General features: G+C 42.4%; 1 protein-coding gene across 13 annotated transcripts in view; it reads right to left on the bottom strand.

The window, feature by feature from the left end:
* LOC147136421 (claudin-10-like) overlaps positions 1 to 27,310 on the bottom strand; it is a 108,791-nt gene that overhangs the window by 53,680 nt on the left and 27,801 nt on the right. For 7 of the 13 annotated variants that reach the window (XM_086051531.1, XM_086051535.1, XM_086051530.1 and 4 more), the window contains 2 exons: positions 26,555 to 26,685; positions 26,017 to 26,087 (listed from right to left, as the gene is read on the bottom strand). In XM_086051531.1, the coding sequence (XP_085907657.1) occupies positions 26,017 to 26,087; positions 26,555 to 26,563 (80 nt within the window). In that variant the 5' untranslated portion in view covers positions 26,564 to 26,685. Of the gene's footprint in view, positions 1 to 15,080; positions 15,329 to 16,898; positions 16,990 to 26,016; positions 26,088 to 26,540; positions 26,686 to 27,310 lie in introns of those variants that run through there. The other 6 variants (XM_086051540.1, XM_086051541.1, XM_086051542.1 and 3 more) reach the window with 3 other exon arrangements.

The following is a 27,310-nucleotide window of genomic DNA, read 5'->3' as shown; positions in this document are numbered from 1 at the left end:
GCAGCATTGACAAGGGGGTGGGGGGTCCTTCCAATGGGGTGGGGGGATTCTAATGGCACTATCTACATCAGAGTCAGCATATTATTCTTCCTGCTCTCCGCCTGATAGCCGCCGCAAACAAGTTTTCACAATAAGTATTATGAGACGGAAGGATACCTCGGAATAATGGTGTCATTTAAAAGGCTGAATAGGTGTGCAAATACATGTGCTTTTAATGGATACAGTCAGCACAATGCCTGAATAAAAATGACAAATAGTGTCACTTAAAGGGAAATTCCATTCACTAACATACAGTTGATAAATGGACGATAACACAAACACGCTCGCAGATTGTTTAAGGTTTTGTCCTTAGTGCTAACTTCCCGCTTTGCCAGCGTTTTCTTTTGTGATAGTTTTTCTTCTTCTGTTTGACAAATGGAAACAAATTGCACAAGCGTCTGAATGGCGGCAAGTTTTAGGGAGCGGAGCGTCCGACCCCGTCGGCAGCAACTCCTGTCGTACTTGTTGAAGGGAGACAGAGAGGGAGAGTGAGTGCGAGTGAGGTAATGTGAGTGAGCGGGATTTCGACAGGCTGCGCTGAAATTAGGAGAATCGACTATGGCGGCTTTGTTCCTGGTTGGTGACACGGGGGTTGTTAGACGGGGAAGTGTCGCACCCCCTAGAGACTTTGCCATGCTGTGTCTTTCTAAAAGTGACTACAAAGTGGATGTGTGACAAGTTCCCAAGGCCTGATGTGACTGTGTGCGTGTGTGCTTGTGGCAAAGCCAAACAAACAAAAAATGGCGCCTCTTTAAAAGCACCATGTGATGATGCTAGAAAATGTTAAAAATAGGTCTGTGTTGAAGGTAGTTTGTTGATTTCTAACTTCTTGCTATTTGCAATAAAAGCCATGTTTTTACCCAGCATGCATCAGCCACAATGAATCACGATGCCTGTGGGTTAATGACCTGGTCTAAACCTACAATCACAACAAATGGAGTCATCATCATCTCAGTTTACCTAAAAATAAAGTCTCAGAGCTCAGCTGGCTACTGTTAAACCTCCATTTTGTCTTATTTTCCCATAGGAAATCATGGAAATATTACTGGAGTCTTGATAACGTCAATGCGTGGTGGTCCGAGTTAAAAAAAAAACGGAGCAGGCCAAACACTATGTAAGACCCTCCCCCAGCATATCATCTCCGTTTTAGACTCACTGAGCTGAAGTCTCATGAGAATTGCTGACGTAAAATATGTACATTCTTTTTGTGAACACTCTTTGATATTAGCCAGTTACTAATACTTTCCAACCATATTTTCAGTTTTGCCAGAATCAAACCGAGTGGTCCCTGCCGTCTTGGACTAAACTGCGCAATTCATGTATCCTCTTTTCGGAAGCCCTCCCATCTCCTGCAAACGGGTCTAAAAGAAAAATACAAACACTCTTTGCATACTTTATATGAGCCTTGAATCCCGAGCCATGCTCCGCCACCTCCTAAAAGTGCCGTTTGATTCTCCCGCCTGAGAGGGAAAGTGTGGACACAATGGCCCTAGGGGGGCTCAGCTCATCAGTAAATAAGGCATATTGCCCTTATTGGTGATGTCATCACTTTGTTCAAGCGTGATGAATCTTGGGGAGGGAGGGGGGTTCGAAAGTATGTGTGCATGTGTGTGTGAGGTCCAAAGTTGCTAACTCCCCTGCAGACTTTGATATCATTTCAAATGTATGACATTTTAACTGCGACATTTTAAATTGAGACTCCTTGGTGGCAAACTAACCGGAATGCACTTCAAAGTTCCATCAGGCTCGGAGGGGGTTTGATGTGTGTATGTGTGATGGGCTTTTATCCGAGTGAGGCCGTGAGTGCGGTTGATGTTGTGTGTAAACGTTCAGCTTAAGGTTAAAAAAAAAAAAAAAAAGGTGAGGTGGCCTATGTAGGGGGGTGGGGGAGGGGGATTGAAGAGATGAGGCCATGAGAGCTGTAAATGTTGTGTGTATGTCTTTGGGTAAAGATGGCGATATTGTACGTGGGTGTGAGTGTGGGGTGTTCGCGCGCTCATGAGTGTGCGTATGCTTTTATCTGAGGGTGACCATGTGCGCGAGTGATGTGCGCAAACAAACTTTTAGCTTTGGGTTAAGGTGGCAACAGTTTGTGTGCATGCATGTTTGCTTTTATCCAAGAGAGGCCATGAGCGCGTTTGATGATGTGCGCATGTAAACGTGCAGCTTTGGGGAAAGGTGGCAACTGTGTGTGGGTGTGTGTTCGAGTGTGCATGTGTGTGTCCCTCCGTCCATAGCCTCCATTATTGTGCGCTTGCATTTACGCGGGTCCAAGGGCCCAGTGTGTCTTTTCAGGTTACGTTCTCATCATTTCTCCTAATGTAGAGAGCCACAGGCTTGGTGGCAAGCGCACAATGCGCCTGTTGTACGGTTACTGTCAGCTCTCTCAAATAAGGCTTCCTGTTCATTAGACTTCTTTTCACCTCGCCACAATGCGCCGGCTTTGCGGCAATGGCCAGTCGACGCCCATCTCTTCAATGCCATGTGAATAGTTCTAAATAGTGTTTATGCAAGCCATTGTTGTCCATTGTGTGTCTGGTCTTAATGCACAGTGATTTGCCTGCTTTTGTGGCCCCCGGAGACATGATCTAGCCCATGTGGCTTCAGATGCATGCCAGTAAACAGACTAAAAGTTAACTCCCATGGGACAATGCTGCTGTATGCCTGATAAAGTGGGACACGCAAGAACAACAAGCAGCTTTCACGTTCCTTTACAAATTGGACAACTCTGACCCGAGTGGAGAGGATTGCAAAAAGTCGTTTCTTGGCCTTTGAATTTTATTACATTTGTGCATCATTTTTTTTTATTTATTTATTTTTTTTATCAGCTGCTGCTTTGGGGGTTTAGTTCTACTTTTAGGTCGGAATTGGAGTAAATGCTAACCTGTGCATTTAATAAAAGCGCGGCTCTACTTAAGTGGACCACACGCATACTGATTCTCAAAATGTGAGAGATTCCTCATGTGACAAGGACTATTGTGTGAGATGTACTCAAGGTGACCAGCACGGCACACCACACACATAAGCACATCTCCATTGGCAATGGTGAGTCTCTCCCCCCAAACCAGATGTCTGATGTAGTACCAATATTGACCTGTGAAAGGCAGCATGATCCCAGAGTGTACCCAGATAGCCACAACCTACAAAGAAGACTTGTAGTTGAAGAAAGTAAAAGAAATTCGGCGTACAGTTAGGTTATCTGCTAACTACAGTGCACAATTCAGTGGAAAATTATTCTCCTTGTCATTTTGAAGCACTCAAACACGCAACACAATCAGCTGCTCCTCAATCTGAACTTCAGGTTGCTTCCTAATTGGCTATCGTTCCATTTCACGTCACAATGACGATGACAACCACAAGAGTCCGTAGCTTGGCTCAATCCGGAGTTGACCACACACACACACATTTGTAATTGTAAATTTTGCTCACATCTTATCAGTGGCATTCTTCCATTTATTCTGTTGCTATTCTTTAGCAACAGGTCCTTTTTGGGCATTAGTCAGTTTTGCTTTTTAGGTTTTCGTTTAATTCAGAAAAAGACTACACAACCAATTACTATTGGACATATTTATCACAAGATACATAAATACATCTCTTGTTTTAAATAAAAACTAAATAAAGGGACCTGAGGACAAACATATGTTTTAAAAAGGACGGTAACAGTTGGTCATTGGTTGTTTAGCTACACTATTCTCAAGGAACATGTAGGAGACCATGGAGAGTCCCTTAAAAAGGAAATTGTAATCATCATACGTCATGATCATAGAAATTCCAATTAAATCCATAACTGCCATCATGTGTCTTGCAGAAACTCCACAGTTAAATTGATGCGGCTGCTGCAAGATTAGCCTGACGCTATCAGCCTCACATCTGATGCGGAATGTCTCCTCCGTGGGCCGATTTAGTTAAACTCTGTGTCTTTATTCTCAAAACCATCGGTGTGAAAATGGAAACGCGGCTCAGTGGCTGGTTTCGCTAATCTGACACACATCACCATCGAAGAATAAAAACGTGTAAATCTAGACGATAATGTCAAAAAAGATCCAATGCAAAGGCCCATCAGTTACTTTTCTGTTTTGTGGATTTCTAAGGCAGATTTTAATTACTAGTTATTCAGTTAACTTTATTTACCTTTTGAATGGCACATATCAAAGCAAAACTAAGAGAGATCAGAACATTACTTGATGTGACTTCACACTTCATATTGCATGTTGCAAGCAGTGACGGCTTGTTAACAGAATTCCAGATTTCCGCTTTGGGCGCACACAATATTGCCGATAGACTCCTGTTAAAAATGTGACATGCATAGTAGATCCTTGTTCACTACACACCTATTGTGCACCGTAGGCACTTGAATTCCACCGGCCACAATCAGTAACGTTTAAACGGAATTACAGCTAAAGCCAACGATATTTCCGTCCGGCCCCGAATGGCTTTTGCATGCAAAAGGAACTTGGCACATCCAATATGGCCAGCATGTCTACTTGATGGTCGTCACATCGATGCGGTGGCCATATTGGATGTGGCTCAGCCAGGCTCCTACAATGTACAGTATCTAGCTTTGTCTTCATCTGTTTGTATATACAGTACATTGCACATTAAACTTAAAAAAAAAAACAGACATGATTTCAAAGACATTGACTAAAGGTTTAATTCATAGATAATTTTGCTTTACTTCCGAGTGAAAGATTAACCAATCCCAATTTACGTAGGACAGTATTTTAACTTAGTTTAGTCTTTGGCTGTCGGTGTAAACAGTAACGGAGGACACGAAGTAGGCACTCATGCGGTCGGTAGTCATTACTAAACAAGATCGCCTAATACTGGCCCGGCATGCATATTACATTTTTTTTTTATTACTGTAATTGTTTCTCAAGTTTTGAAGAATACTTTCACATATTTGCTAGATCTACAGTCTCTATCATAGCACACCTACAGGTATCGCTAAATTAGAGTCTTCAATGACGTAACATACATAAACACATGGGTAGAATGTTATAGCCTTCATGCCTTTGCAGCATTGTTCTAGATACCATACACATATATCACCTCCAGAGAGTAACTGATAGGTCACACCATTCAATGGTGGGATGGATGCACAAAGAGTAGAAGCTAAAGGCGGCACATATGACATGATGCTCGAGTCAAAAAGCAGTCAAGAATGCTCAAGGAGGTGGGAGAGAGAAAACGATGCTCTTAATGCATGGCGGGTGATTACAGGTGAGACGTAACTGATAGTTGTTTTTTTATTGTTCTGGGATTTGGCGCGCATGATGGCCTCCAGCATCTTTCTGCTGAAAGAAGCCAAAATGAGTGGCAGGCCAGGAAGAAGAATGTTGGGACGTAGTGATCCATGAGGCTAGTTGAGCCTCAGGTTGTATTTACACAACAACGATTAGGTAAAGACAGAATTGGGTTCTTTGAAAAGTTCTATGTCATCCAAAATGATTCTGGATCGGATGGAACAAGTGTTCCCAGATCTTCACACAGCCAGATGCCATTTTTGTTCATTTTTAAAGTGTTCTCAGGTGTCTTAATAAAATCTCTGTGACATGTTTTGGTCACAATTCCCCAAGAACGCAATAATATACTGTAGTGTGTTTTAAGGATCAAAAAGATCAGTCAATTAGTTGACTTTGCTGCTCTGCAATTGACATTTAAAAGTTGATGTTGAATAACCGATAATCAGTTTTTGGCATTTTGTCTTCCACTCGGCCAATTTACAGGGGACTTTGGACTCGCCCACCTGCTAGTTTGGCTTTTCCAACCACAACTTGTCTTATAATATTCATAGACAAATAGATTGGTGGCAAGGAACAAGGGAAGTGGAGTCAACTGAAGCTCCATCTTCTCCTTTGTTTCAAGTGACATCTCCTTGTATTGGAGCCATGATACGTCAATCCACTTTGTGCAACAGCTCTCCAAGGTGCGATCGCTCCTGTTTAACTGCAGACTAATGAGCAGATATAATCTGATGTATGTGTTAGTTTTGGGAATAGAAATTTACAGAGTGCTTCCGTAATTTTTTTTCCTCAAAGCTGAGTGATTCTATATTTTTTTCCCCTCCACTTGGTCTAAAAATGTAAATGTTACTGGCTACTGCGTTTTTTTTTTTTCCTGATTTCTTCAATGACTTTAGTTCGGTGTCATGTCTGTGATCTGATTTTTTTCCACAAAAATTTAAACAACTGAACTAACATCCTCCGAGACTGGTGATTCCATAATTTTTGCCAGGGGTTGTATTTCTCACAACAATGCAAAATATCATGTTCAAATAATTAGATGTGTGATGACAACAGTGCTATTGTCTGCTGTGAAGCATTTCAACACAAAAAAAAAGTGGGAGACGTGAGTGTCATTGTGGAATTCCATAACACAGGTCGTCCCGCCTTGTCCTAAGGCAGCAAATTTGTTTGAAAATTTCCTATCCCCCATTCCGTATTGACATTGTTAATTTATAGCACAATATGTAAGAAAGGTGGAAAAATGCTCACTCGAACAAGCAATATTAATTACTGCAGTTTTTGAAAAACTAGGTTCTAAAGTATTTGCATTTTAAGGCTCAAGAACAAGATTGTCAAATAAATTAGTCTTTTTAGTTAAAAGTGGTGACACTTTGGTTGTCTTTTATTGCTCATATGTGCTTGCTTCTACATTTGACCTCCATTAGCCCAGCAGGTGTGTTTCGCATTTGATTTAATAGAGCGCAGTCATGAGGTAATTGGCCGTCCGCCACCATCCTCCTCCGAGCCACTTTTCTTTTGACTCCCACCGCTGACTTGTGTTGCTGCTGGCTGATATTTTCATTAGAGGTGTCTTTATCAAATAATGAAATAAAGAATCTGTGTTCGGGGCCCGCTGCTATTACCTGGCGAATCAAAAAAGGGGCTTCCTGTCTCATGTCTTGCCTCTCATGCCTGTTAATTTGCCCGCCTTGTGCTACAGACTAATGTCACTTGCAAGAGAATAATGGCACACAAGCCTTTTGCATCCCGCCTAATTAATAACACAGACAAACTAAAGTTAATTGAAATTTAGGCATCTCTTGTTTGACTTTAGAATAACACAATCGGCTGTGTTTTTGTTGTTGAATGGCTCTAATAACTTATTCTTGTTTGTCACATTCTCATCGATCTCTGGGATGGCGAGGAAGTATAAAAGAAAGAATCGCCTTAGCTCGAGTAAGCAGGAGGCAACATAGTCAACCCGACATTGATTCAGACTCACACATTAATATTCACCCTCCTCCAGATAATCACGGCAAGGCGTATGATTTGTTTTCATTGATTAAGTGACACCTCGCTGCGCGGTTATTAATACAGTTTGCATTGATATTATTTCTGCATTAACAACGCTATGTGCACGAGAGCGAGAGATTGCACGCGAGATGCAAATGAGCAGCAAGCAAGCTCTAATCAGCGCCGCTTTTGATACAAAATCTTTACAACTCTAATCAATCTCCGCGGACGAGCTTTACAAACTTTTGAATGGCGCCGTTTTTTTTCCTGAAGAGGCTGCTCCCTCCTGTCAGATAGCTGGCGTCTTTTGCAAATTAAAAAGCCTTCCAGGAATATGAATTAGGTCGCGCAGGCCCGACCGTCGCTTCCATTCGTTGGCGGCGAACATTTCACTTAACAGGAATTCTTTGCAGCTAATGCAATCAGCCCGACAATTCCCACCTAGCATGGGGCTGTGATGCGCACAAAAAGACACAATCTGGCACCCTAGTATTCCATTTTGTATTATTTTTATTTTTATCACAGCTCTTTTGTCACATCGGCCTATGAACGGAAATAGCTAAACAAAATAAATATACAGATGGGCTGTCGCTGCCGCTTTTATGCGGTGTTATTCCCGCGCCAAGAACATTTCTCAAGTTAACGGTATTTATGCTCCTGCGGTGTTGGTCACAGTCTGTCACACTTTATTTGCATCTGCATGTCCGATTAACAAATATGACATATTCGTAAGATCAGGCTCCTAGCGCTCCAACCACCCACCATGGCAATTAACTGTCTACTAAGCTAACAGGCGGAACACACATGCCTGACGCAAGCAGTCGCATATCAAGCTCTCTCTCCTCTGGAGATATTGTGTCCCTGTGAACACAAGTTCACAGAAACCATCCAGACTGAACAGGTTGACTTTATGATCTTAAAAGATACAATTATGAAGTTCAAGTGTAACGTCAGCTAGTGTGGGAAGTACTCTTGGACAAATTTGATTGGCTTTTACAAGCTAGTCTTTGAGGCTTTGAAGAAGTCAGCGGCAGCTTGCTATATCGCTCCTCATGACAGGAAAGAAACAGCACAAAACAAAAATGGCAGTACGGTTTAAACATGTAACCTCAACATTTTTGGGTTACTTCAGATTAGGTCTTGTCTGCGAAACCCTAACCACGTTGACATTATTGTATAATAGAGTATATCGTCGCTGTCGCTGACACTTATCTACATTGTTTTTCATTGTCTTATTTTTACATGAATGGTGTTACAGACATCGCATTAATGTGGAAATTAAAAAAGTTTCCAAAATTGGAGATACGTTTTTTTCACAGTAGAGGGACGATATTCGGACTACAATTAAATAGGAAGACCTAGGGTGTGGTCGTGATTGGAATGGCTCATTTCTTGGGGCTCATCAAATGCAATAGGCTTTACCAAACTCATTTATGTCTTCGGGGTTTTCTAGAAGTTGATCCCAGCTCCTTAACGCCGCTTTGCAAACAACGTGATGGGGAGGGGGAAAAAAACACCCCCAAACAAGATTCAAGACTTCGCCACGTCAAATATTTTAGCTAAGATCCAAGCAAACATAGCGCTTGTTGAGAATTTAGTAGGATTTCAGTCAATTAAAAAACTACTGTTTTTTGGTAAAAAAAAAACAAAAGAAAACGTTTTTGGGGTGTACTAAAGTTTACTTTTAATATTTTGTGCATTTTAACTACTAACATTTTAAATCATAGTTAAAATATATAAGAACTTCCAGGGAAAAATGTGTTGTTTTGTTTTTGTTGAGGCAAGAGTTTTATTATTTATTTATTGGGATTGTTTCAACCCCTATTCGCATTTGCAGGGTAACATTTTAACACTTAAATTCCCAAAGAGGAGACTTTAGTTAAAAATGTCCAAATTTTGTGGGGACTGAACTGGATTCTCCAAACTGCTTTATTAAGATCTGAATCACAGGCTTGTAATTATCACTGCATTGTCAAAGTGTGAAGGGAAGAAAAACCAAAAATTTAAAACCCAGCAATTTTAGCGGTCATTAGAGGCTCTTCTCCTTTTACGAGAATTTCATACTAGAAGTGAAATTAGGAATTACTGACAATTTGGGGGATTACTTAATTAAAAAAAAGTGTGTTCTTTGTATTCTGGGATTATAATATAACATTTTCAGATCAGCATATCCACCCTCTTTGAGGAGTATCACAGAGTCACTAACAGTATGGAGCTCGACCCATTACTTGTAATTCGTTAAAACTTGAATTATTAAACTATTATTGAAACACAACGTTTAATTCACTAAATATTTTGATCCCTAAATCAGACAACCAAAATATGTCAGTTCATCGCCACGGTAACCTATAATCATGTCTACCTCTCGGATCTCATCAATCAGGACAGCTCATTATTATCTTTGTAAAGGCTCTTTTATTTTATATTATTAGATTGCATTACTGAAAATAAGAACCGTAGATGTCATCTGGCTGCTGCCATCATTTTCAATTTATCCAAAGCGGCATCTCAAGGTAGAGCGATTGTCACCAAAGTAAACTATCTGTTCTGCTTCTTTAAACCACTGACCGCCGGGGCATAGCCAATATGGAGGCTAATCCATTCTTGTGTCTATACGACGGGATGCTTATGGAAGCATATTTGCTTAGGGCAGCCATGCAAATTATTACTTACTGCCCCGTAAGCTGATAACACAAATTAGATCCCCATTAAAGTTGAACAATGTATGTAAAATGAGAGAAGATGTGGCAAGTGATACCTTCAAGGGATGCTTAAGTCGCACGGCACTAAAATATGCCTCATGCTGGCAAACTTCAAAAGTGAAGAGATGTTTATCCTCGGGATTGGAGGGTTCATAATAGTAATCTCCTGCGCACAGAGGCAGCTGCCAGGTGGAGGGTAGCACAGCGCATGTTTATGAATGAAAATCATTACGGGGACTGGGGAGCATACCAGCACGGACCAGTGATACAGAACTTTTCCATCCAAGAGCTCTTAAAAGTTTTGAGTGCAGACCGCGGCCATTCATCAAGATGAATATGGGTCATATTTGAGAACAATAGCCCCGTTAATTCCATCCTGTCACCTGAGGGGCCCCGAGGAGCACACGGGCTTTGACACGGCTCCCCCACCGCGTCCGTCACCTTCCTCGACCTTTTCGCTCTTATCTGATGAACCGCTTTAATTCGTGTGCCAAACACCTCTCGCGGGCGCCAGTGCACATGCTCAGTCACTTTTTAAAGAGGTGGAAGTGCTGTTTGCGGTGCGATAGACCTGAGAGGAAGTGCTTCAGGGGCTAATTCGAACCCTTTACTTGTTGTCTTTGAGTCCCTTTCCCTTTTTGCTCCTCTGGCCGCTTGATAGGATTCATCTTAAAACCTCCCCTTTGTCCGGCCGACCGTGCGGTCAGTGCTTTTTTTTTTTTTTTTTTTTTTTTTTTTGCCTCCTCTGGACTGATGACTTTGAGTGCTCGGCGGTGAAAGAGATGAGGCCGAAACACAAAGGCAAATTAAGGGTACAAAAACACTCGCCATTGTGCCATTGTTGAGGGTCACAAATCGTCAAGTAAAAGCAACACAGCGGTGGTTGAAATGCATTCGCCTCTATCCCGTTGACCCCCAGCATCCCCCCCTAATCCCCCCCTCCGCTCGCCTCTCTTTATATTCATTAGATTCATTATAGGCCACAAAGGATTGCCAACAAAACAGCTTGTGATTTTAGTTGAATTCGTCCCCCTCGGAGGCCTGCAGGGAAATTAAAGTAGGTGACTATCACTGGAGGGGGGGCAGGTTGTTTGACACATCTGAAGCTTTCAGTGATGCTAATAGCCAAGCGTATCCAAAATACACAGGAGCTGACCTCAAACAGATTGCGGGGGTTCAGAATCATTAGTTTGCAAATGAAGCGCGAGTACATTGGTTCAATGGCGGAATCATCCCACTCTCAACCTTTTGATTAGTGTTTGTCAACTCCTCCTTTTCTCCCGCCGCACGCCCCCGCCCACTTGCGCGCCAGAAATTAATAAAGCAGACATAGCGACACTTTGCAGCCTGCCGTATCAAGCACCTGTTAAACAAATGCACTTAAGGCAGGAGTCAAATCGCAGCCATGTTGAAATTGGTGTAAAATCTTCATTTAGATGACGTCCCGGGGGCCCGCTCATTACTTGAGATTTATATAGCATTAGTTCTGCCTCGCAAATGTGCCGCGCGCCATTCCACCTCACTGAAATATGAAGAGGTTTGATAAAAAGGCGACAACAGATTTTCTCATTTGAGAAGCAAAAAAATGCAAAACCTTTTAAGAGGTTCATTAATTCAACTTGTGGCATGCAGCAAGTTCTGTTGCCTCGAGCGCCCGATGCGGCACGCTGCGAAACGGCTGATCCGTACACTGTAGGCTGCGGAGAACAAGTGCGCCGATGAATTAGACGACAACTGCAGACGTTCACTTTCAAAGCTGGTTATGGAGGTCAAAAAAAGCTTGTCAAAACCTTCAACAGTATTCTTACTATTGCAGGAGTGTGTTTTTAAGCATGTATACATGCTGCATATCAGTAAAAATACAGTACGGTCTGATGTCTTAATTCCAATTTCTCGATTCTTTTTCCTGCTCACATCACATTTGTGTGGGCATGGAGGGTTCAATCATTTGTGCCCCCATAGGCCAATTAAAGAAACACATGCAACTGCCAGCCACGCCCACTAGTTTGCTTAAGTGAAATTGGGGTTGACAGTAGACCAAAGGAAAAGGAACAGGTAGAGTAGAATTAGAAAAGTCAAAGTCAGAATGCTCTCTGTATTATACCCAATATTTATATTGGAATGAAAAAAACAGCAACATCCGATGGCTGCATGTTACAGTAAGCTTGAACGGACAGTGGAAGGTAGATAAGATTCATACTGGAACAGAAAAATAAAACGACTGTCGGAAGAAGAGCTGGAAAAAGAAATAGAAGTAGGAAGTGGAATGACTGCCCTGTATTGAATAGAAATTATATTGGAACAGAGGACCCGAGCACCATTTACTGGATTAGACGGCTAACGGTAAGAGGAAGGAAGAAATAGAAGAAAAAGAAACATGAATAACACTCCTCTATATTGGATAAAAATACTAATGGCATGGTAAGTGCTTTGGCACAAGAGTAGGAACAGACAGCAGACAGGGAGTGGAATCACTGCTCTATATTAAATATAAGCTTATTGGAAATGGACACCTGGGCAGCGTGTAGAAGCGGGAACAAGAGTTAGAAAGCAGAATGGCTGGTCTGCCTTCAATATAAAATATATAGAGTCCTAAGAAGTAGAGGTACAAAGTAGGATCATGGCTCTGTATTAAAAACACATGAAGAGCCCTGGAGAGAGATAAGGAATAGGAAGTAAAAATAGGAAGACGTCGTATGAAGTATAATCACTGTTATTCATGATGTGTAAAATACTCTACAATGCTCTGCAAGTGACAAGCATCATGGGGACGTCTGCAAGGGAAGTACCCCAAAGGAGGGGGTGGGCGGTCTTCTCGCAGCAGTCCCCCCCCCCCATTGAGTTTGTCTGTTTCAGTGGCCAATCTGTTTTGTTCTCGGTCCTTTTCAATTTGTTTACATTTGGCCCCTACCAGAGAGCACAGTCTATTGATTTATTGTGCCCGCTTCCTGAGAGTGGCGTTAAGAGCGCACAGACCCCCCGACCCCATCTTCGGGCTCCGACATTGTGTCCCTAGATGCTGGCCCCAGCTACAAGATGTGGAAAAGTGAGGGGTGGGGGGGCTAAAGCGTCACAAGGACCTCACAAGACAAATGCGTCGGGCTACACGGAGGCCTGAGAGACAGCGACAATGTAGCCTCGTGTGAATAGTAAACCCTGTTGGACGTTTACCTCCCGCCGGGGTGGGGGGGGCATTTTTTTTTCATACGTGTGTGTGTGTGTACATTATATATATATATATATATATATATATATATATATATATATATATATATATATATATATATATATATATATGTATATGTATATATATATATATATATATATATATATATATATATATATATATATATAATGTGTATATATGTAGGTGTATATATATTATGTGTATATATGTGTATATATGTGTATATATATATATATATATATATATATATATATATATATATATATATATATATATATATATATATATATATATATATGTGTGTATATGTATATACAACACAGACATAGTTTGTATTCAAGTTTTGTGACATCTCCTTTTGCAGATTGATATTCCTGAAGCACCTGTCTGAAACTGCACAGAACAATTTCAACGAGGGAAAAAGAATCATTTTAGATGAAAGTTGAAATGCTATTGTCACGCGGTCTTGAAGATAAACAATTTCCCATGAATATATGGCTGGCCTCTTCTATCGAGCCATCACTAAAATCGTGACGCGTCCCATACTGAGCCTATTGTAGTCCATTAAAAGAAATCCTTCCCTGTGGCAACCGTTTTGCCGCTTTCAAGTAGATAAATTCCTTCCAAGAGGGATAAGAAAGCATTTCTACAAAACTGCATTAAAGAGTAATGTTTGTCAGCGGCTCAGATAAAAACTTCACAAATCTTTTTTCTTTTTTTTTTTCTTTCTCCCCTCAGAGGCAGCAGCAGCCGCAAATGCATTGGCAATGTGTAAAGCTGATTGGGGAGGCTGCCTACAGGTTAGCAGGCCTCATTTCCAATCGGTGACAGCAATATGGGAGGACACACGCTCCATCCCGATTGCTCGCCGTGGTCACTCTATATATGGAAATCTCTGTCTTCGGGGCGAAATAAAATAAAATTAAATAAATAAAAAGAGGTGAGATTGGCACTTTAACCCTACCGCCCTCCTGAAAATATGTTTTAGTCCGATACATTATACTAGCGCGAATTATTTATCAAGACGATACAAGCTTGATATTTCCCCAAAATAATGAGATGTTGAGGTGGCAGCTGGAATGTTCCGGTCCGGCGAGCAGCATCTATGAATGGCGGGAAATGAAGTAAATATGGCGGGCTGGGACACAACGCGGGCGGAATGTGAACGAGCCGAATGCTTTGGTGGCACCGGTCGGAATCATTTCTTTTTCATGGGTCTCCTTTTGTTGTGTGGATAGCAGCATCACATCTGAAATCATAAATGCTTTAATGCATGATATTAAAATGCTAAAATACTACACGTATGTTGGTAGGAAATGGATCAACAGTATTTCCTCAACAAGGGCACACGTCTATGGGGGGGGGGATCATTGCCAAACTGGTAAAAATATATAATTCTAAAGTTTGCATGAAAACTGATGGCTATGTGTTGTATTCTAGCAAAAGCCAAACAATATATTCATTTGTAATGGCTGAAAAGGCAGGAATCTGCTCGCAAACAATTCAAGTCAATACACAATCAAGTGCTACGTTTAAGCGCTTGGGGATAAGTAGGCAATCTGGCTTTCCTTTTATTTGTCTGAAGATATTTTTCGCAATAGACATTTTAAATAGTATAAACCAAATTGAGGCTACTGTATATGCAATTTTGCTATTTGCTTGATAGGTAGAGTAAAACAATGAAAGCTATTTTATTGATCATAAATCAGGCACACATTGAATTGGCAAAGGACAAATTTTCAATTGACATGTATTTCTTTTGTTTTTTTAAATAAAGTTATGGCATTACGTGAGGATATTTCAGTATATGTTTTGGTTGCAGCGAGGAAGCAAAAAGTTTGGGAAACACTGCTCTTTACACACCAAAAAAAAAATCTGCATTTACAAAGATGATTTATTTTCATTGAGGCATTTATCAACACAGTATGTTTATCAGATTGAGTGTTACTTTCTGCCACTTTTACATGACAGACAATCATGTAAACTGTTAAATTAATACTCATGATAGTGTCAATCAAACATGAGAATTTACAGCGTTACCCAATATTGTGTCTGGTGAGTGTATGTGAACAATGTGACTTCAATTTTTTTTTTTCCCCCATTGCGGTGCGTACAGTCGCTGTAGCCATCAAGCACATCACACGTCAAGAGTCTTTTAATCTCTGCGGCACAAAAAACAAAACAAAAATAAGGACTGCCGCGCTAAATTGAGTTGAAAGAGGCCACCTGTCGACACGCTGCCTTCACGGAACAAATTCACGCAGTTGTTGCAGTCAGACAAAGCCACTGAAAAGAAAAATCCATTCACACATGCTGAATGCAGCCGAGGTGCGTCTCTCCCGCTCTCTTTCTGTATGGCAGAAGACTTGAAAGAATAGGACAAGTTTTTTAATTTGACGCTTTTCACTCGTCAGGTCGCGCAATCAAGGTAAAGCCTGACTTTCTGTTATTTTATCCGTCATCTAAACACACGCAACATGTAGTCATTGCTGCTCTTTGAGGAGTAGGCAACAATTCATATTCCACTGCATTTGAAAATAAAATGCTTTTGATTAAGTGTCGACAAAAATAAATACTGTCAAAAATTGCCAAAACTATATAAAAGTGAGCTGAATTCTCTCTCTTAAAACTATATTTGAAACAATTATTTAAAAAAATATCAACCGTATGACTAAATATCAATTAAATAAAGGGGACTGTAAATTCCCAAAAGGTTCCACTACTTTCATGGAAAAAGGTGCTGAGGTGCTTAAGTCCACTTATTAAATGTTTCAGTATTTTCTTCTTACTGGTAATGCATTGTTTTGTCGATCTCAACTTATTGACTGAATTAGGCAAATCAAGTGACTGGCAAGAAAAAAAAAGGGGTATCTCCCCCCCCACACCACCTTCCCCTTGCATCCCCACGCCAAACTCTTTGTTTTGTTGTATTTCACCCTCTCAGAACATCCCAGTGCTTTTCAGGGCCTGCTTTGTTCTTGTTGAAGGGGTCTTTTATTTGGGGGGAAGAAAAAAAAAAAATCTCCAATCTCAGACTCGCGCTTTGCCTTGATGCAGATCTTCATTAATCTCGGGGGCCGCTGCAGGCTCTCCGGCAGCCTGACGTTTTGATGGGAATTGAATTTGATAGCATATTGTGACTTGTATGGAGGCCCACAATGGCCCGTGTTCCTTCCTGTGTCTGCGCACAATCAGAGAGACCCAATTAAATAATTTGGTACAATAAAGGCAAACAAAGGAGTACGCAGGCACAAAGTGAGGGCTCCAACATTTGCATTCTACCTATTTCTGTATCATGTTAATTAATTTGGGGTTGGATCCACGAGGGAAGTGAGTGAGGGGGGAGTGAGCACAATAGAAAACAGCGCAGCTTGTTTGAAAAATTGACGCTGTGTAGTCATGTTGCATGCTAAATCAACATTTTACAATTGGACAATTCCACCGGAGAGTAGGAGATGATTAAGGGTGACTTTCATTTATTATTTAAATATTTAGGCAGTTAGCGTCACAGTAGGATTTCATTTAGAATATATTTTGTCATTTCTAAAATGGTTTGAGGGTGACTTCGAAAGCGGGAAGCGGAGGGGGCTGGGGATGAATAAAAATTAATTTAACATCGAAAGACTGTCACAGTCACCTGCTCATTAAACGACAAAGAGCAAATTGTGCTCTGTGTAACCGCTTTTGTTGATGGCAATATGTCACATTCAGTTTTTTTTTTTCTTCACTCACGAGTGGGTGGCTGATAAGCAGTGATGGGACCCATATGGGGCTGTCAGCGGACCGCTGGTGGGCTCTTTCGCTCTCTCTCCAGGTCCAGCTGCTGTAATTGAAAGAAATGAGCCATGGAGCTGACACATTAGCACGGTCCCAAGAGATGCAACCCACACACACAGACACACACACACACACACATTCTCACTCTTTAAACATACCAACTCTATCTGGCTACAAGTGTAACCCAGACGACTTGGGCCTGGCTGGCATGCACGCGTACACACTAGTGAAAGTGACACCAGGCTCGGCCGTCACAAAGGTGGGGGGTTGGTGATGAGAAACTGCCCCCGCAGTGAGTTAATCAGGTCGTTGCTCTGCCAGCACCGCCGTTTATTCGCCGTTTATCCTTGCGCTCACGGCGCCCCGGGGGGCTGCCTGTCTGTGAGGTAGCACCTGCAGCTTCCCTGACACTTGATTTAAAGCAGCGCATGCAGCCCGTGCACCAGATTACGCTGGACAGTGATGAGAACTTATTTGCACTCTGATGAGACAAACTGCAGCCCTCCCCCCGACCCCACGCCCCCCTCCCCCCATCCTATCATGCACTGACCGGTCTTCAGCGATTCTCCTGTAGTGTAAAAATGATCGGCGTGAATGTGACAGCCAAATCCCTGCTTTGCTCTCATCCTGGCTCAGGTATCAACTCATTGCTTCTTGAATGAATGAGTGTATGAAATAGACTACATAAATAAACTTGCATTGCTATCTGTGGACTGTCAAAGTAACATCTGCATTCTTGTGTAAAAAGACTAGAATGGTTATAGATAAATATGCCATAAAAGCCTCACGACATCAGCAAATCTTACAACACCTCTAATGGGGGTCTAATCACAATGAGCATGTGAAAGATGAAAATCACAATTGTTTTTTTATGATCTCAGCGAAAGCAAAGAGGAAAATTGTGGTCATGACTAAAGCATCTTGAAGCGGAACATATTGCAATGTCGGAAAGCCGTACACACATCTCTGTCCTGGTTGCTCAGTACAATACGGCTTTATGGACAAGTCAACACCAATACTGAAAAAAAAAAAGGCAACGTATCGGCAAAATCAGCTGTTTAAAGTGCTAAAAGGCTAATGTGAAAAGATGTACCTCCTTTGTATATGGAGATGCAAGAACAGGTCATTTAGTTCAGAAAGAAAAGGAAATACAAGAGCTGCTCAGTTTACTACGTCCCAACGTAAGTCGGTTCGATGTTACAAAGGCACACTAACACCATGTTTACTGTTTGTTTTGATTGTTTTATATTTATGGCTTGGATGTGTTTTTCATACAAATATTTACTGTAATTACAACACTGCATTGCGTTCCGACTTACAGAATGTTGCTATGACTAGACCATCCAGTTAGTAGAACTAACTAAAAGATGATTTTCAGTCTTGTAAGAACTTGAGACCTAGCACAGATCCAAAATAGAAATTCACTTTAAAAAATAAAAATAGATGTTTCCTTAACACAATATATTTTTACATAACATAGTCACATGGCAGATATGACACATTGAAAACTGTTTGTTTTTCTTTTTTTACAGGCTATTCAATGGTCCCCACGCCGCAGTTTCGACAGCGGGAGGGGCTACGCACCGCACACATACATTTTCTATCGGTCCTTCTTCGTTCATGCTTTTTCCGTGAGGCTAACTATGAATCAGTATTTAGCACCAACATTTTAAAATCCGAACGATTCCGGGAGGACCGGAATGATCGTCCCGGTTCCACTCAATTCCCAGTTATTGATTCCCAACACTAACATACAGTGACATGTTTTGTCACCCTGGCCACCCTACTGAAAGATTTCTGGCTACGCCCTTGGTCTCACCCATTTGTATGCAGTGGCTATCAATTAAACTGCTTACTGATCTGCTTCCTCTTATCGGCTCACCATTATATGGCTCGCATTTACAATGTCATAACCCTGATGCAAGGCCCATTTGCAATGGTGCTCGAGTGTTTGGCAAATACATGAAAGGAGAATTGATTGTGAGAGAAAATGTACAGTAAGAATAGAAAAGCAAAGCCCTCAATGGCGAGGCTTTCTCGAGGAGAGCTTTCTTTCTCCAAACAACCTTCCCCTCGGTGGCATCAGAGCAGATCGTCATTAAATGCATCCATGCATCCTGAAAGAGGCTTTTAATTTGGAGTGTAGCTCAAACAAAAAGGGACGAGAGCTTAGGCTGCGGTGACTCAATGTTTATAACCTTGCCATAGACAATTTAAGAATGTCGAGTAAATGAATGACGCAGGCTTTAAAGCGCACCGTGGAACTTATTTGCATTCATTATTTTTGTTTTGTCCGTGATGCTAAAGTGATGCGTGATTGCTTTTGTGAGATGTTTCTGAATAATCTCCACTCAAGCATACTTATTGTTGGGGAGAATGTGCTAGAGAACTTGAGCTGGTGTTTTTTTTGTGTTTCGAAAAGAAACACTTTTAATGGAAGAATAGGATTGTATTTTTTATTGATTTACAGAGGCTTAAAGATATGCATCTTGAAGATGAATGCACACTGACGATAGGATGCAAAGAACATTTTTTTTCCGAGCTGTCAGGCCCCCCCCCCATTGCAGCAACCCCTCCCTCGCGCTTCATTTTGCTAACTGGTGCTCGAAGCTGACCAAGCATCAGCTTCCCCCGTGCTGATAAATGGGCCTTCTGAATTGATGGCAAGCTGAAGGAAAAAGAGATAATCCCAGATAATGTGGACACAGTTTTCATTTCTTGTCACCCAATTAAACTGCAATTATCCCGAGTGCAGGAGAGGAGAAAAGTGGAAAGAATGGCCAAAGAATGGGAGAGCGGGGCTCCATGGGACACTCTCTAGCAGACACATTAGCCCAAATTCGCTCCGTCCTGATAAAAGAGAGCCCCCTTTTCTTGCACTTGGCAGTGCACAGTGAGGGACAGGCCAGCTGCAACCTGGGGCTGCACACAAGAATGCCTGTACAATGTTTGTGCATTTAAAAAAAAAGACCCAAATGTACACAGGTCGTCGCCCTGTGTTTGTGCGGCGCTCCGAGTGTCCTTAGTCGGCCGCATAAAGGTTTGAGCCATGTAGATTTTTCTTGTTATTATCATGCTAATGCCCGTAACACATTGTCGGCGGGAACAAAAGTGTGTATTTTGTGAAACCTTTGTCATCGATGACTGGTCAGTGTTAGAGCCCATGGAGTGTAGCGCGCAAGGGATCAAAAAGCTTCACACACTGCCTGCAGCAGAGCCAAATGTGCTCAGAAAGAGAACTTGAGGGCATCCAACGTTTCCCAAGAGTACGCTTACATGATGAGAGACTTTACTTTTTTTTTTTTTTTTAATACAGGACTGTTGCTCCTATGGGTTTTTGAAAAGTTTTATACAAGAACGACAGCAACTTTTTTTCACACATGCAAAAACAAATGAAAATGCTGTCATTTGCATGCCAGGCCAGTAGTCGGCGATGGTAGAAGATGCTTGTGCACCTGAGAATTTCCCGAAAAAGACCTTTGAAGACCCTTGGTTGGTCTGCATGTGTATGAGTTTAGAATTATGCTTGTGAACACGCCGTTTGTTTCAGGTACACAGTAAATATAAACAGTAATATTGGATATGGATCACAATACAAAAGAATAGCTCAAAAAGTTAAACATCGTCTAACTTAGAATTGGGTAGACCTACAGTGTAAGTTAAAGCCTGAGTAAAGTGACTTAGTTTGGACACAGGAGGGACTATATTAGCTTTACAGTCCTCGATTTATCTCATTTCTATACAAGTTAAAATACCTATCACTAACCTACTCTTACGGAATAAAGACATAACTACCATAAGTATTAGTAAGAAAAACACTCGTAGGCCACAAATACAAAACAATTAAGTGACACATTAAGTATGGTGGTAACTTAGCATGTCGCAACGTATTCTTACGCGGCTGTGCAAAGTAGTTGATTACGCGTTGTTGGTAACCTCGAAACCATATTGGGACCATCGTAAACCGAGGACTCCCATAACGAAACAGCAGAGGTGGGCAGTCTGACCCGGGGCTGGACCGGTCGGAGCCTCTGGCCCGGGGGGTGGGGGCTGACAAATTTTAAAAAAGGGCTCGACTAAGCATGGCCGGAAGTAGATTTTAGTCCGACCCACTAATCTGCCCTCATCTCATGCGTGTGACGTGATCGCGAGGCGGCCAAATTTAATATCAGCCTACTCGGTGAAAGGCTTCTTTTTAGGCTTCTTTCTACTTCCGCATCATTGATTCCCATGACCATTGTGCTGTTGGGGACAGGTCTGCAACACATGCCACGCACACATCAGGAATCGTTCCTGCTCTGATCGGTCCATTATGTCACATGTTGAGATGACATACAGTTTCCCACCACGCAGCTCGTTGCTGCTACAAAGCAAACTAGTTTGGCAGCGGCGTGGGTGTTATGTCACGTATGTGTGTGTAAAGAAGCTACTCACTCACGTTCCCCCTTAGCCGCCACCTTCCAGATCGTTTTCGCAATAAAATTAAATGCATAGTCTAGTCATCTCGGTCCCTTTATGGTTGTAGCAGGTACGATATCCATTGTTGTCGCTCTCTTTTTGAAGCGACGACACCCCCCCGACTTGGAATGCAACTGTTTCAAAACAACTAGTGTCCACGAGTATAGTCAAGCTGCGCGCAGCACTCAACGGGGCGGGGGGAGTTTGGGGGGATAATTGTTATGAATAAGGGTGGGGGTCGAGGCCGGAAGGGTACCCAGGTCAAGGGTGGAGGGTCGCGGCCGGACCGGCAAAAAAGGGTCAAGTGCCCAGCTCTGCGAAACAGCAGTGCTGTGTTCTACCCTTGTTTTGTGGTTGTGACGTGCCAGCTCACAATTTTCATAGGTGATCATTGTTATATGGTCAGATGGAAATGATGATTTTGAATAACTTTGTCTAGTTTGTGTTTTCATGTTTCAAAATGCTGGTACCATGTCCATTAAAGAATAAATTGATGAAAAAAAAACACCAGACACTTCTATGAATTGTAAGCCTGGGTCGGTTGGACTCCTGTGGCACAAAATCTAAGGAGGTGAATTAATGTCTTTTGTAATTACAGTTCCTCTTAGCAATTATCACTCAGGACAATTTATGGATTAGACATATTGATTTCACTTGAGTCTTGGCAGGACTTAATTTGAGCAGAGAAGATACTTTGCTTTGGGATGCAAACAGCCCCCTCGGGGATGACTGGGCATTAGGGAGGGGGGGGCGTGTTGTTTAGGCAGCGTCTTTAGCCTGCATCCCCTGGGAGGATGATGTGACACTTCCAGGGTCTTGGCCTTTGTGCGGCTATCTATTCCGAGTGTATACCTTTGCTTGGATATTGACTTTCACCAAAGAACAACAAAAAGTGCAAACTGGAGGAGCATTTTCGCATGAGCAAATTTATTAATCTTCACGCCGCTGATTAGTGCTTTGAAGTGTGATTTTGAGCGGGCATGTTCCCCGCTTTGCTCTGCTTAGATAAACGAGGGGGAGGAGGAGAAGCGGGGGAATAAACAGATTACTTCAAATCATTAGACAAACATCTTAACGCACAGAGCGCCTGCTTTGCCGATAAGTGGAAGTAGTCGGCGGGAGCATCAGGGCTGTCGCACGGGCACGAGGTGGGAATACTCTGTCAACATTTGATCAATACACCCTGCCAGCCACCACCTACCGTCTCCCTCACTCACTCACTCGAATGAGTAATGGCCCGATTGGGGCGAGCGACACCGGAGAAGTTAGCATGACAGTAGCCGTGCTGATGCTGCGTTCGTCAAAATAATGAAATAACCGCAGACAGCCATCGCCCGCCCACCCACCTCTTCTCTCTTAGGCCAAGCAGGCTTCTGCTGACAGGACACCTGCCATTTCATTGATCACACAGTCATTCAGAAACATGCAAACGCCATACGTACACTCCCACGAGCTTGAACATTAAAAGCAGCATAATATTTCCACACGTCGTGATGCACTGCAACAGAAGAATTTGCGACTCTGTATTCTAATTGGGAAGCAACATTTTGATGCCCCACACACACACACACACTGTACAATGGAACCTCAGTTTTCGTATGCCATAGTTTGTGCAATTTGGTTTTCAATGTATTTTTTTTTTGTCGAAATGCTGCCCCAGTTGTCATAAATGCACACTGTTTCGGTACAGGTGAAAATGGCCTGTTCCAAATTCTTCGCCTGCCCGCATGACTTGGCCACCCAATTCCTGCAATCTAGCCCCACCCACACAAAACTATATTGAGGGCCTTCTTGAGTCAACATCACCCCGTACGTTCAGCGGAGGGATTTCCAAAGTTTCTTGTGCTGATGTAAAGATATGGTTTGGGGGTGGCCGGATGTCGCATCGTACCCGGAAATTAAATTTTTGTTGTTAAACATGATGCGATAGATCATGGCATTTTTGATTGGCTGTTAAATGTACATTGGCTTACCTGCAATTTAAATTTCAAAATGTAGCTAAACTCGCGGCAGACGGTGGGACACTTGCAACAGTTTTGTGAAGAATCAACTGCCAAGGTGTTGTGCAACTTTTTAAGGCATGATTTTCAAGAAAAAGCCGAAGTTGTACCACCTTTTAGGGCACTCGCATTTGGATGATACACTGTCCTATTACGCCAGATGATACAAATTAAACTGTGAGCTGTGTAGTGCACATAAAGAACTCACTGCAGCGCAGCAGATGAATCCAAAGCAACCCGGTGGCATACAATTATGAGCATAATTATATACGCAAGACAAAGAGAGCACCAAAGCAAGTTAACATAATTCAGCTTGCTATTGAGATTTTTGTTCCGTTCATTTGTGTGAATGCCACCCCGAGTCAAGGTTAGAATTTTGCTGTAAGCTTGATTAAATGATGTCCTTCTCAGTTTTTCTGCACACGGCGCCTTATGATTATGCTGTCTGACTTGGTCTTTTCACTCTTTTCTTCTGTAGACATAAGCATTCTTGAACCCTAATCAGGGCTTTTAAAACAGATGCACTGTTTCAAACCCAAAACCCACACAGACTGAACTCCCGTCGCCTACTCACTGGCACAAGGGAAACCTGGAGGTCAGAGGTGGCTAACAAGCTGCGAGCGCTATCCCTGACAACTGTTACACATGCGCCTTTGATGTGCCATGAACATAAATCGAGCGTTCCTGCTCAAGGACGATGGCCAATGTAAAAGCCAACGCCGTGCGTTACGCGGTGCTGCCACGGGTTCAAGGAGATTGGATCACGTTTTGTTTGCGCCACCGCCTCGATTCAGCCTCCGCATAAAGGGAGAGGAGAGTCTTTGTGGGGTTGCAGGAAACGAGGTGGAAGAAGTAGGGGGGGGCGAAGAAAAGGCCTTAGTGCATCACTTTTCTCTGATCCCTCAACTGCAACTATACGTCTATCTAAGAGATGTGTGCCACGAGCGGGTCTTTTTTCTACCCCCGGTCCCAGTGATGAGTTAGCAAGACCTGCAGTGATAAAAGCTGATAGGAGGGGTCGCTATCAGGTGGCAGTGGTGGTAATTACAACTCTCTATTTGGGGCTTTGCAGCGATGCCGTGGCGATAAGGGGGGCGAATATAATGAGGAAGAAAAGGCCGGTGATAATGTATCTGCTAAATGGTTCCAAACAGTCTATCATGGGAAAAGTCAGAGCCTGCAGGGAGGTGGATCCAAACCGAGGATATGCACCGGCTCCACATCCAGCCTGCAAGCCTCAGCGCTATAATCTCAAATCCAAAATCTGACTTTTCATCAATATCAGTTTTTTTTTTTTTACCAATCCAGGACGTTTGCTACTACAGTATTTCCTTTGCCCCCCCCCCCCCCCCCTCGGGACTTTGTAGATATTCAGGCAAGGTGAGATTACATTTATTACGATGACAAGCGCTGGTTTAAAGACGGAGGTCTTATCAAGCTCCCAAGCAGCGCATCGCTTCTGTGGAGCTATTCTCCTTCGATAATGTGCTTTCAAAGTTTGTTGTACGCGGCGGCTCAGCTCCTCCATGAAGGAAACGACTATCAATCCTCTTTAGCGGCACATCACAAGCACTGACACCGCTCAGTCCTCGGGGCCTTTTTCAGCACCATCCTGCACCGTTGCTACATTGTGATGCAAACACGCACGCACATACACTCGCGCTCGCTCACTCAGGATCATGACCACCATCAATAGTATTTACACTAATGTGATTAAGTTAATACTGCGGTCTATGAGAGGATTATTTTCTCAATTCCTCCTGATATGCGTAATATTTAGGCTGTGGTTGAGTAAATATTTTGGTTCTTCACCAAAATAATTCCCACATAGACAAAGACACGAAAGTCTGCCCCGAGGAGCAATAAAGACTGTATAATTAGAATGATTAAAGAGCTGCACAACTAATTTGGCACCCGTTGAATGTGTTTGGAGAACACAACTATTCAAAATAGGTCACATCTTTAAACCGCGGGAAAATACTAACTTTATTCACATGAATTATGGATGTGTGACTCATTTGAGGTGATGCCGAAGTCGACATTGTCTGGTTGGCAATCCGATCATTATGTTGCCCTGCTCTTTAGTGCGCTTTCTGTGTATTGTGAAACGCTGCAAAGAAACCTCCTCATACAAAATGGCTTCTATCTTTAAATAGCAATCCATTGGCTCGCTTACACATTTAAACTGTTTGTCATTAGCACTTTATCAAAGGCTCACTTAAGATAAGATTCTGGAGCTAATGGGATGTGTTGGTGACTAATTGACTGTCAATACCGATCACATCATGCAGAGAGCACCTTTGTCCAACATGTGTATGCCTTTTTGGGGTGGGAGAAAAATATTTCTAATGTTCCCATTTTATTTCCTTTTTTATCAAATGCATGCTTTAGTCATGGTGCTCTTATCTTTATGATTCAATTTATTTCATCAGCTAATTATATAACTGGCCTAAATGTTTTAAACAATACACATCATATTTATAACAACATCTCACAGCTTCTGTCTCATTATAATATTAGCCACGCTTGAAACAGAAAATCTGTCTTAATCTGAAAATCTGCAGTAAAAGTGGGACATCAATCTTAAAGGTATCTGAAGAAGAAACGCTGCATACCTGCTATTTACTGCTCGGCCTGCGTGGGAGCAGCAGGAGGAGGAGGAAGTCGCGGGCAGGGGACACGTTGACTAAAAGAGAAAAACACTTTTTTGAGGAGGATGCAGGCAGTTTAAGAGGGAAGCTGTTGGAGGGAAAAAAAACAAGCGCGTAAACGAGGAAGATGCATGCAGTTAAAGGAGAAGACACGGGAATTGAAAGTAGGAAGATGCGGGACGTTGAAGGAGGACGATACATGCGGTTAAATGACGATGATGCAGGCAGCTGAAGGTGAAGGCAGTTGAAGGCACGCATGCACCTTCAACTTCTTCAGCTGTCACCGCCGACTGCCAGCTGAGGGTGAAGTTGAAGGAGGACGATGCAGGTCACCAGCCTTCATTTGCCTCCTCACACCTTCAAGTGCATGCATCTTTCTTCCTCCTACTCCAACCTCCTTGTTCATCTACTCAGATATGCCTCCTTAACTTCCCGCATCAACTTTCATCCACCGAGATCTTCCTCTTTCAACTTCCTCGTTCGTTCACCTTTAACTTTCTACCTCCTTCATCTGCGCAGATCCGTTCTCCCTTAACTTCCTGCAGCTTCCTTTTTCATCTTGCTGGCTCTTCCTCTTTCAAGTACCAGCATCGTCCTCCTTCAACGTCCTTTCTCTCATTTAACTGCATGCATCTTCAAGAAGGTAGAAGGCACAGGCAGATTCAGTTGCAGGCTCAAAGGAAGAAGACAAGTTCGAAAAAATAACGACAATCTTTTCTAATAGATAGAATAAATAACTGGTCAGTTTTTTGTTTTTTTGGGGGGGAGATGTATCTCATTGTTTTAGGAGGTCAATTAATGTGTTGCTTTAAACAACAACATTAAATATATGAACACAGTAAAAATGCTGAAGAATTTAACAAATTATTCTGTACAGACGCATGCTTCTCATGCGGACTAAAGTGTTTGGGTGCTATCATGAAGATCCTCGCACCTCTCGGGGCTGCTTCATTTCAGAGTGATAGCTGCCGCGCCAATTTTTGTTTTAATTTTTAGGAAGTGACTGGGGAATCAAATGTGCGTGATCTTCTCTCTTAATAGAAGAGAAAGTCCCCAAGGGCTTGTTGTTGCTGCTGTCTCCCTCTGTTTATTTCTGTGCAATTTTTTTCTATTCAAGCCTTATCCTGCTCTGTGAGCTCTGAGGTGGCGCGGTCTCAGAGGCTGGAGCCATGCAGGTATAATTCTCCCCGCGCTCACTAACTCATCTTGAATTATTGAAGTGTTATTTCCGGCCTGAAAACAACGGCCTGGAAGGATA

This window comes from Filicampus tigris, chromosome 14 (assembly GCF_054856515.1).
Source record: "Filicampus tigris isolate MCC_2025a chromosome 14, RoL_Ftig_1.0, whole genome shotgun sequence".
In the NCBI taxonomy this organism is placed as follows: domain Eukaryota; kingdom Metazoa; phylum Chordata; class Actinopteri; order Syngnathiformes; family Syngnathidae; genus Filicampus; species Filicampus tigris.
The sequence above is the reverse complement of the archived record's forward strand: the minus strand, read 5'-3'. Positions and strand labels throughout refer to the sequence as shown.